A 12,548-nucleotide genomic window follows, 5' to 3' on the forward strand; every position below is an offset into this window, starting at 1 on the left:
TTTGAAAAATATATATCTATAATGTTTGACACATTTATAACATTACCTTTTTTTGAAGCATATCATTCATGAAAGTTTCAAATTGTTTATAACACCACGTAGAGTTATCACATAGCCAAACATTTTTCAGAATAAACGTTAATAAGTTATCATGATCGTCTAATTTCGCAATGAAAAACCCATAAAGAAAATATGTTTGATGCTTTTTAAACATAACATTTCGGTATTCTGTTTCAGTACTTCCTACTGCAATTCTCACCAGAGTAGTTAACACTACTTTCGGATTCAACATAACAAAGATCAAAATGATACGAAATTCCTGAAGTTCGGATATATTTGTATTGCTTTCTATATACGTTTTGAAGTATTCACTATTGAACAAGAATGTTAATCGATTGTCATGAAAGTGCTGAATTGTGTATAGTAGTACGATACGATACATATCCGACAGCTGTTGCTCTGTCAATATCTTCAATACTAATGTGTAGATTTGGTAATTCTCTTCATAATTGTTCATATGTTCAACTTTATAATGAAAATATTCAAGTACAGTACTACTATCTTGCACATTTAATAATTCTGTTTTTCTGGTTATAAACTGCAATACAGACAGATCCCATTTTTTGTAATGTTTCATCAATTCTTTCATATCATCCAATTTGCCATTTTCAATGCTGTGACAGAGTTCTTCAAGACTTAAAACAGACTCTTCAGGTTTTTTTGGACCTACAAGTTGTTCTAGACAGTGAAGCAGATGATCATTCGTCGACAACAATTCATTCTGCTTCATAAACTCTATAAAGCAGTGACACTCGATGATAATAGCTCGCTGTAGCGAAATCATTATGTTCTCATTATCATCGACCTCTGCCCAATCCATAAACTCCAAACAATCAACCTGCTTGATTTGATTTAGAAGCAGACTAATCAATTCTTGATCCAGTGTTGCTATAATAGATTTTACCTTGTCGATAGAAAGCTTACAAAAACAATCTGTACGGCCGTCATTATTACCATATGTGATCTCGAACAATTTCAATCGATCATTTTTGATCGGGAAATTTTTAGTCTTATAGCGCATGCACATTCTGATATAACGAAGCATGTCTTTTAGAAGAATACCATGTTGCAGATATTTTTCCTGGTTAGATGATTTGAGGGAGACAAATTTGGAGCTGACAACATCTAATAATGCTTGAAAGTGCGCTACTAATTGAGAGACGATCTCTGTCACATTACGTTTTGACAGCATGCCAAAGTGCAGCCACAGGCATCTGTAATACAATTTTGATATCAGAATGAAAACAAAGCGTTTGGCTCGTAGAATTTCCAGATCGTTTATACATCTGATAGTTATATCCAGAATATCCACGCATAGATCCAATGGTAAATGCATGAGCGATTCAATCAGTAAGTCCTCACACTTTATGCGCCAAATTACCTACATACATGTATATAGTATTGATTTAATCACTAATTTAATCACATAAATATAACATATTAAATATAATGATACAAGTATATAACCTAATGATTAATAATAATTATAAAAATAAAGTATAAAATATACATATATATGCAATAATATATATATCTTTATTTTTATAATAAATTAAATATGATTATTTATCACAAAAATTATACATTTTTCTCTTTTGACTAAAGAAATTATCTAAATAAGCAATTTCTTTTACTACAATATACATAAAATTATTTAATGTATAATTTATAATTTTTAAATATACACATATATGTACACAGTATATCTCATTTTAATTACTGGGCCTTATATATATAAATCTTATAAAATATGGAAGATACGGAAAAACGTTTCAAACAAAAATTGTATGATTTGAGGGGTAAATAACAGTAAAATTAATTTTCGAAAAAATCAATTTTCCAAGATTATATGAAGGTCTTAATTAAAAAAAAATAGAATCGTATAAATTTTTTAAACATAATTTTGCATATAAAAATATTAAGGCAAAACGATAGAAAAATTAATAATTTATGAAATATTTTGACATAAAAGATAAAATATCTCATTTTTTGATAATCGTTATTAATTTTTTGATAATAGTATCTTAATACTTTTATATAATGAGATATAATGAGATAAATCAATTGGTGGTGTAAAGAAACATATAATTGCTTTAAAATAAATATGTAGTATTGCAAAATACAACATTTTTTACATAAGCAATTATTGTGTTTTCATTATCAACTGAATCATTATTCGGTACATAAAAATATTATAAGGTACGATTATAAAAAAAATATTATAAGGTACGATTATAAAAAAAATAATAAATAATGCGATATTTTGTTTTCTATTAATATGGCTAAAATGCAGTACAATTAATAATTTGAAAATTATTGATTTTAAATATTGTTACATTACTGTAACTTTTATACGCAGAATAATTAGAGATATTGTATTATGCAAAAAATATCATAATTTTAAAAATGGCGACATGAAAAATCAGTTTTGTCAAAAATTGATTTTACCATTTTTCTCTTATGGACTATATAACTTCTGGTACATTTTTCAGTATCTTTCATATTTTGCGATATTTGTCTATGGCAATTAAAATTTTTTGCGTGTATATACATGTCAAACCAGAACAAGTCATTATAATATCAAAATAATGTCAAAATGATTTCAAAATGATATTTTGGAATCATTTTAACGTTATTGTGACTTGTACTGCTTAGGTAGTATATTAGTGTATTCAAAACAATAATTATATACATAAATTATATACAAAAAAATCTAAACAAATTGAAAAAAAAAATCAAAATGTAGTATATTCACTATATCTGTGAAATAATAAAATTAGAAAGTTAATATTCTCATTATTAATATAATTACCTGTACAAAGAGATATGGTGATAAAGTAGGCCAAGAATGAACTATATGGCCAAGCATCAAATCCTCTGTAAGAAGAGACTGTGACTGAAAATTAGTGTTCAACAAAAAATAGTTGTAACAGCTAATAACACCTGGTGAGATGTTGATACATGGTTTAGAACTGTCATTCTCATAGAACATTCTGATATCATATATATTGAATTGTTTAATAATATTTGTAAGGGCTTCTAACAATTCATTGACGAAACATGAAGTCTCATCTGTGGCCTGAGATAAAATAAACTTCAGCTGACCATATTCTTGCTCTTTTTTGAACAAGAATTTTTGTATTTGTTTAGGTAACTCTAATATTAGATCCATCTTAAAGAAAAATCTAAAAAGTATTTGTATTATCCTGTATTATCTTGTATTATCTTACTTATGTATACATATGTTTATCTAAATATAATAATATGAATTTAATCTTAAAAAATGTATAATAATAATATAATAATAAATAATAATATAATATATAATAATAATATGACACAAATATAGTCCATATTGTGTCAATGAAGAATATTTTAATCTTATTCTGAAATTATTTATCACAAAAAGATTAAAAAGGAAAAATTTATCAGATTTAAATTATAAAAGTATAATCATTAATTATAAAATGAAAAGAATGCATATATGGATAAATTATTTTGTTACTTAAAAGATTCAGAAGTTTAGAGATTTATAACATCAACATAATAAAAATAAAATAAAATCTAGATAATTGCTACAAAATAAAAGTAAATTTTCTTTTTTCAACAGAATGTTTAAATATTGATAACTGAATAATGTAATAATGTTTAGATAATGTAACAATTATATATAATACTATTTTATAATAAAAAATTGGGTAATTATACTAACACAACTAAGCTACATCTCCTCAAAAGTTATAATAATACAAAATTCACATGCAAATTTTGACTTACCGAGACTTTTTATTTAACGAATTTTTCTCATTTGAAATTTGTCTCTTTTATCATTATAAACAATAATTATCGAATCGTTAATGCTTGATAAAAATATTTGTAAAATGCAGATTTTGTCAATATATCGTTAATTAATTAATTAATATATCGTTTAATTTTAATTGTTGTTTAACCGAAAAGTTGATATAAATCTACTAAATTAACTAAATGAATCTTTGACTATATAAACTTTGACTATACAAACATAGACCACCAGTAGGCAACAGTCACTTCATACTAGATATCAAACAGTGACGACAACATCAGGTCGACTCGAGTCCTAGATTTATAAGCCTGTGCACATTGGGTGCATTCAGTACTACACCGCTCACTAAGCGCTCAGTAAGCTCTTGCATCTGATTGGCATATTTCGTTAGAATTAAAAATATAGACCAAACAGATATAAGAAATTTGTTCTCGTCGCATGTGCCAGCATACTCCAATGTGCTCAGATCTACATACTTACTCAACGAACGCGTAGAGTGAGTAAATGCTATGGTAGGAGCATTTTAGGGTGTCATCCCATGAACGGAAATTCACAGCGGAACGGAACAGCACGACCAATCACAACTCTGCAGTCATTACTCTTCTTTCTTTTCTGCGATTGTGATTGGTCTCCGTTATTCCGTTCCACCGTAAATTTCCGCTCATAGAATGGCATCTCAGGGTGCCTACCATAGACTTTTATTATAACATTAAAGTTTTCCTGTTTTCAGATAGTATGCATTACTTGTGGCATATATGCATTGTAAGACCGCTCATGCGTAGAACACCATATGTTTATAACTTTTTATATACTCAAAGAGGTGATATATATATACATACAGAATGAACGAAATTAGGCTTATTTTTGCATGAAATGAAAGAATCTGAAATAAAGTGGTGCGCGTGGTTCGTGAAAATTAAAAGTTAGATCGCCATGACATCTCCTTATATACTTGAGAATCAGTCACAAAGAGGCTGGTCACTGAATTATATATACACTGAAGTGGGCATCTCCGCTGTGAAGCATAGAAAATCCATCAGCGCCATTTTAATTTGATCAACATAAGAGCGAATCAGAAGCTTTCAAGTACTATGTGCACTTACGCTTAGACTCGTATTCAGAAAGCGCGCTTTTATCTCTAAAATTCTATAGTATGCGTAACCTAACTTATATGTTATACATGTAGTAACGTAAATTATAATATATTAGCGAGCTAACATCGCTGTAAGCGCGTTCTGAATACGGACTTCATAGCCATTCTACAATAAGCCATTAATCATAAATCAGTTAGAAGTTGGAAATTGGACGACTGTGATTGTTAATTTCTAGATTCTAACTTCTGATTTATAACTAATGGCTTATTGTAGAATGCGTATTAGTATTTTTTAGTGAGACGTATATGTCAGCAGGATCGTCGTGGCTGAAATTAGATTTGAAAGATTACTTTGGTCAGAGTACAACTCAATGACGTACAACTTATTACCATGTCTCCAAGAGACGACAAATAGTCGTATGCCATACGTCAAACTTGTGCATTACTTGCGTCTACAATTTAAGTCTCTAAATAAGTATTATGATAATTCTTGCTCAGATTCATTAACGAACTTTTAGTATCAATAAAGCATTTAAGCATTTTAAACAGAAAAGATATTTTTCCACAAAAATCTACACGATGCAAAACAAATCAATTTGATTATTTGATCAATAATATTTGTTATTGTATTGCCATCATTTGTCTTTATATTATTGGTGTGTAATATTTATTTTTTATTTTTTTTATTATAATTTTATTATGTGCATTATGGAAAAATCGAACGACTTATTAATCTAATGCCAGGACCACTATGTTATCCGATTGTTAGAAATGTACCAATTATTTGGTACACAAGATAAGTTAAAATGTTTATATATATTTAAATAAAATTTTTTTTTAATTAAAATGTTTTACATATTTGTGATTCAATGTTTGATGGTGTAGGTATCATTCAATTAATAAATTATTTGTCCGTTTTAATCTTTGAAAACATTTTTTATTTATTTATTTATTTTAATCCTTGCCTCGTGGCTTAAGATGGCTTCCAATTTATGTTCCTTATAATTCATATAAACATAAGATATACATTATATACTCGTTATTTATTATTTTATTGTACATTATATATAATCCATTCCATTATATTGAACAAATTTTAATAACTTCACACACAAACGAATAATAAAACAAACTAACTATCTATTTTGTGAACTCACTAGTTTGGCTTATATTTTAGTCTAGCCCATTATCATAAATTAATTTATAAATATACGCTAAGCTTCTCTATCTACTTCTGTCTTTCCGCGAGTTCTGATTGGCTTCCACTTTTCGCTTTCAAGATGTGCTCCGACCTTATTTTAACTTTAAGCGAGATTTAAAGCTGTATCTATCTGGTTTTAAAGCAAAAGAGAGACAGAAACAGAGAGAGTTTTAAGTCTTGTTAAAGTCAAAGTAACGATGGTGCAATCGGGCCTAAGTTCCAAAAGCGCTAATTCATAAAAAACAGATCTTAGGTCTGGAGTCAGTGCAAGCAGTACAAGCACTAGTTCAGCCACAAAAAACAGACACTTGTACAAATAGTGCGAAAATTGGTAATTATTTGGAAGACACTCTTCACCTTCAATTTCAGTGAAATTATGCTTATTCAACGTGTTTTTGCATGAAACGAAAGAATCTAAGGGCAGTAAAATGTGCTTAATTCCATTGTGGTTAGGAAATCTGTTACATCGACTTAATGCAGTGCTATGTGCACGTATTTTAATTTATATTTATTTAGAATTATTATTTCACCTCCGATTTTAATGAAATTAGGCTCATTTGATGCATTTTTATTCAAAAACTTGCTCTGTTCTTGCTATGTACGACATATATTAAAGTTATAAACCCCTAAATGATGAAAGAAAGACGATTCGAATATTAAACAAATGTTAATATATCGCTGTAGAAGCAAGTTAATAAAAAATCTATGCGCATGTAGTCATAAAGGATTAATAAATAATGCATTACTTGTAACATTGTTATCGTTACAAGTTACCTTTTTTTAGTAACAACGTTACATTTTCTTTTGAATAACGTTCATGACGTAATTAAATTTTTGGAGTAATGGTAACGATTTCATTAGTTATCGTTGCTTTTATCGTTGCTTTATTTCTATTTATGTAGAAGTTTTAATCATACTAGAGCGTATATACACATACATATTTATCAGTTTTTAATTTCCGCAAGAATCTGCATGTAATATTTTTTATTAGCAGAACTAATACGCATTCAGTGTACTTTAGCGGCTGACCTAAAGATGTATGGTTAAGAAAAATATACAAGTTAAACTGCGATAATATACGAATTAAATTGCAAAATCTTCAATACACTATTTTATTAAGTTTTTTGATAAAATACTTTAGGCATTTTATCCTCTCAGATATCTCATTTTTACATTTAAATTAAGATTGTGCAACGACTTTAATATGCATGAGTGCGCACAAGTTCTGTCAATGAAAATATATAATATTCTATTAATATCAAGAAAAAAAGTAAAAATTAGCGATTCGTTATATTTTGAGTGACGGTAACGAGTTACATTTTAGGAAAAACAATGGTAATGATAACGAATTATTTTTATAAGGTAACGTTGCCAATATCCTGCCATAAAGCATGAAAATGTAATCGCAGTACATTACTTTCATTACGATATTTCGCAGCTGACAGATCTCCTAACTTCAATAGTCGTCAACTTTATTGCTTATATACCTCGATTCGCGAACCTAAGCATGACATTTTACCGCCAGATTCTTTCGTTTCATGCATAAATGCGACAAATGAGCATAAATTTATTAAAATTAAAGGTGAGAGGGGCATCTTCTAAATAATTATCCGAGAATTTATGAGTAATAAAATGATAAATATATATAAATAATAACAAACCTATATATAAAAACATTTTGTGTCATCATTATTTTTTTAATTAAGAATTTTTTTTAATGGAATTGCATTCATTTTCATCACACGAATCTAATACTTCCATGTAAACAATATGGGGCGCCATTTTTATCTTGTACTAAACATTTTTATTCCTTGCCTGCACGCTTACACTTGTCAGTTTTGGATTGTATTAGTTCAATTCAGTTCAGTTCTAGTATAATCCTCGTGCAAGAATAGAAAACAAACTTCTTGTCTTGCAATCCTCTTCATTGTTTCTAGATCTCTGTCTTCTTCCCCTTCTACAGTTCACTTTTTGTCGCTTCATCTCCTTGATTTTCAGTATATTGAAAATCATAATTTTGTTACTCGATTTATCCAGAAACAACTGTAATAATTAAAAATAATATTTAAATAATATTTAAAATAATATTTAAATTGGCATCCAATGTACTCTGAATAAATTAATATAATTCCTGAATAAATTAATATTTATCTTTGTACATAACATGCAAATATAATATTTGTAAACATTCCATTTTAAGAAACTTTAAGTATTTTCTTTTTAAGTATTTTCATTAATGTTAAACATTTGCTTGTTAATTAGTTTTAAAAATTATTTAATCTTGTTAATTATTTTCTACATAATAGTATTCATTTCTCGATTGCTGAACTTTATTGAGAAATGATAGAATATATTAAACATATCATATTTCTGTATATTTAAATTTTTTTATCGATTTTTATCAACGTTTATAAATTTACATAATATAAATAAAAATGCAAATAAAAATGCTGTGTATGTGTATTTATTATGTGCTGTGATTTATTATGTGCATACACACACACACACACACACACACACACGCGCGCGCGCGCGCGCGCGCTTCAATCAGCGTTAATATTATTTTAAAATTTGATGTATATGTTTTTATACGACAAATATATTTTTAAGTATTAAACATTACATTGATAAGATAAGTTGATGATCGAAACGTTTACATTTTTTATGTTCTTACCAATAAATTTATCACACACGACTAGTGTTGGCTCTCATAACATCTTTACCTGATTTAATTTTATTTTTAACGGAATGATCTGTATCCTCGGCGATTGTTATTTTCTTAGATTTCTAAATTATCTATTCGTTCTGTTTTTTTTTAAATACACATTTTAATAGATCTTATAGTAATAACAATGCATATTTTATGCAACAATCCTATTTTTTCTTATTCTAATTACATTAACAGGGATCTAAACTATGATTGAAACATTATTTTGCAACAACAATCCTAAATATTACATAGGTAATATTCTATTAATGAATATTTAGATGCTCGCAGGGAATGCTAAAAATTCGGGTTCGACGTAATATTTTTCGCAATAAGAATTATTTAAGATTGTAATGTCATTCAGCATTATTAGGATCGTTTTAAGATACGCAAGAGCATTAAATTATTAAATTGCTAGTCAATTTAACTCATGATATTACTAATTTAGTATAGTTTGCTGTAGTTTCAAAAAAAATCATTTCGGTGCGCATTTTAAAGGACTACATAGTATATAAATTCACAGAATTATACAAGCACTTAAGACAATTAAGGCATTTATTTCCTATAGGTATAGTTCCTATAGGTATAGTTCCTATAGATATAGTTGTATTTCTCACATACGCGATCCTATGAGATTTATTATTAAATATTTAAATATTATGCATCGATATCTGTGTTAATTCATATTGGCTTTATTTCTTATTTCGTTTGATTTTTTTCTCAGTGTTTTACTTACATTACTTATTATTTGCTCGTAAATATTTGTTAGAAATGATTGAATGTTTAAAATACTTTCGAAATCAATTGTAATTTTAGACAATATTAAGCAACCCGAAACATATAAAAAAGAGTTTTATGTATATTTTCAAACCTTGGCTCGGAACTAGTCTTTTCACTAGTGAAAGTAATGTATTAATACATATAAGAAGGCATGTTTTACTATTAAATTTCTCTTTGACTATCAAGTTTTCATTATATTGATAATAAAATAAATTTGTAATGTAAATAAATTTAATTTGAAATTAAATTAAAAGATTATTCCTCATCCTTTATTCCTTATTTCGAATCATCATTTCACAATTGTACATTTTGTTGTTCATGTTTTAGGCGGTATTCACAGCGAAAGATATTAACTCCTACATTTCATTTTAATATATTGCAACGATTTGTCAAGATTTTCGACAAAGAAAGCAAAAACATGATGAAGTCCTTGAAAAAGGACTTAAGGAAAAATGATAAGGAAAAATGAAAGGCACAGTTGTAAAAAATTTATTACCATTTATTAGCGAACACACGCTGAATGCAATATGTGGTATTACAAAATTATACTAATTAATAAGTAAAATTAATAAATTTTCTTAATAATAAATGAATATGAATTTACAACTAACCAAAACAGAATTTTATTAACGAATAATATAAAATAAAATACAACTTTCTTTAATTCAAAATATCAATATACAACATTGTATCGATCAATATGTAATAATTTTTGCAATCGTAGATATTCTTGAAATATACATACATATTATATAGATATGTGAATGTACAGGTATTTCAAAAATATCTACGGCAAAATTTACATATTGATCAATACAGTGTACTTGTGTGTAGATATTGTGAATTAACTTAATCCTTGGACAGCGGACATCGGATAGTATCAACTCGCATGCACGGTGGATGCAAGGTCAAATGTGATCAAAGAGAGACAGTGTTTTAAAACATTTGAAAAGCAGTTTTTTTATTATAATATGTAGTAAATTATTTCAAATATATAAAAGATGAAATAAAAATACATATTTATTATAAAAATATCCATTTTTATTATAAAAATATTCATTTTTTTCACAGTTGAAAAAAATAAACAATTCTCTAATTCGCGAATCTCGCGAGACCCTGCGTCCGCCGGCGAAAAATTAAATATACAAATGCGCGCGCGCGTGTGTGTGTGTGTGTGTGTATGTGTATAATAATGTCATCGTAATATTTTCACAAACATGTTTGCAGAAACTGTTATGGGTACTTCTCTCAAAGATCTCGGTGAGTTCCAGCAACAGTATCTAAAAGCAATTCGTCAAATATGCGAGCTCTTTATTTATAGGTAATTTATGGGCATAATAAATAATATATTGGGATGTCCGGAAAGTTCGTACCGACTAACCTATATAATTTAATAAATGTATACTAAAATTTAAATTTTCTGCGTTTCCTTCAACATTTGACACAAATTTTCCGGACAATCCAATATTTCTCATTTTTATCTTAACGTATATACCTTAATATTTTATCATATCAAGATAAATAATATTTAATGTAAAACGTTGTTAGTAATTAGAAATTTAACACGTTAATTTATGCATAATAAATTATAATCTTTTCAATTGTTTATTTAAAAATAAATACTGCTTAAAGCTTTTAAAATTTTAAATGCTAAAGTATCACGAGAAAAAATAATAATTTAGTGTAAAGACGAATATATTTTTATGTAAGATTAAATAATTAAAAAAGTTATTGTGCATATACTGTGATTTTATATATGTCTTTAGTATAATTTTATTATTTAAATTTATTTTTATAATATTTCTAATTCTATATACATGTAGAGAAATTAAAGGAATTTTATAAAAAAACGATACTATCATCTTTTTAAAATAGCATGCCTATTATTTAGTAACTGTATTGTTACGTTTAGAATACAAAGACAATGGCTGCACTTTGGATATTCGCATTGACATCAAAAGATAGAGAATAAGCAAAGATTCTAGAAATATTGCATGAATTTACTGAACGAGTACGTTAAAATATTATTTAATATGATATTTAAATATGATGTATTTTAAAAAGTTACGATATCGCATTTAAACATTATCTATTTTGAGAAGTTATGATAATGATTTTATATAAAGAATGATTTTATATATCGTAAGATAAATCATAAGTATTGACAACACATTTATGGAAAAAAAAACATTAATGTTGTATTTATATATAGATTATTGCCGAAAGAAAACTTTATCATGAACAAACTAATGGTCAATATTTGAAAAGCTTTGACAATGATACAAGAAGCAAAAGAAGATGACGCAAAAATGATTGGAAGTACGTAATATAATCAGAAGATATTCTTTAATTTTGATATTATATTATAAATTATATTTTATGATTAAAATGATGCTCAAAAAATATCATGCTTATATACTTCGATTTAACGCGAAGGAAGGGCCTTGCAAGATCTTCTCATAGCGGCATCTCATAAAGGTCTGACTGATTTAGAGATTAGGCAGAATGTTGATACCATTATGTTCGGGGTATACGTTTAATTTATTATATTAATAATTTCTTGTGGATTTTTTAAATATAATATTTTGGTATACTGTTTGGTATAATGTTTATAATATGGTTATAGGGTCATGATATTACAGCGTCAAGTTTATGCTTCATTTTGACATTATTAGCTGAACACAAAGATATTTATCGTTAAATATAAACTGTTACTCTAGATAAAGAAATTAATTAATTCATTAACTCCAGGAATTATTTATTAAAATTGTATCAATATTAAACATTTTAACATTTTAATTAAATGTCTTTTTAAGCGCGTGCGCGCACAATTCGCTTTCCTATGTATCGACAGATATAAAAAAAATGTACATACACACATGTATGCAGTTGATATATATATATA

At 27.1% G+C, this 12,548-nt stretch overlaps 1 protein-coding gene and 1 pseudogene across 1 annotated transcript in view; one reads left to right on the forward strand and one right to left on the reverse strand.

The window, feature by feature from the left end:
- The window catches only part of LOC108686676, a 6,366-nt gene extending 2,508 nt beyond the window's left edge, over positions 1–3,858 (reverse strand). The window contains exons 1-3 of the mRNA XM_018192099.1: positions 3,838–3,858; positions 2,873–3,245; positions 47–1,441 (exon numbers count right to left, since the gene is read on the reverse strand). Coding sequence (XP_018047588.1) covers positions 47–1,441; positions 2,873–3,232 — 1,755 coding nt within the window. The 5' untranslated portion in view covers positions 3,233–3,245; positions 3,838–3,858. The remainder of the gene's footprint in view (positions 1–46; positions 1,442–2,872; positions 3,246–3,837) is intronic.
- A 1,468-nt stretch (positions 3,859–5,326) lies between these two features.
- LOC108686677 overlaps positions 5,327–12,548 on the forward strand; it is an 8,358-nt pseudogene continuing 1,136 nt past the window's right edge.

Source organism: Atta colombica, unplaced genomic scaffold (assembly GCF_001594045.1).
Source record: "Atta colombica isolate Treedump-2 unplaced genomic scaffold, Acol1.0 scaffold189, whole genome shotgun sequence".
NCBI lineage: Eukaryota > Metazoa > Arthropoda > Insecta > Hymenoptera > Formicidae > Atta > Atta colombica.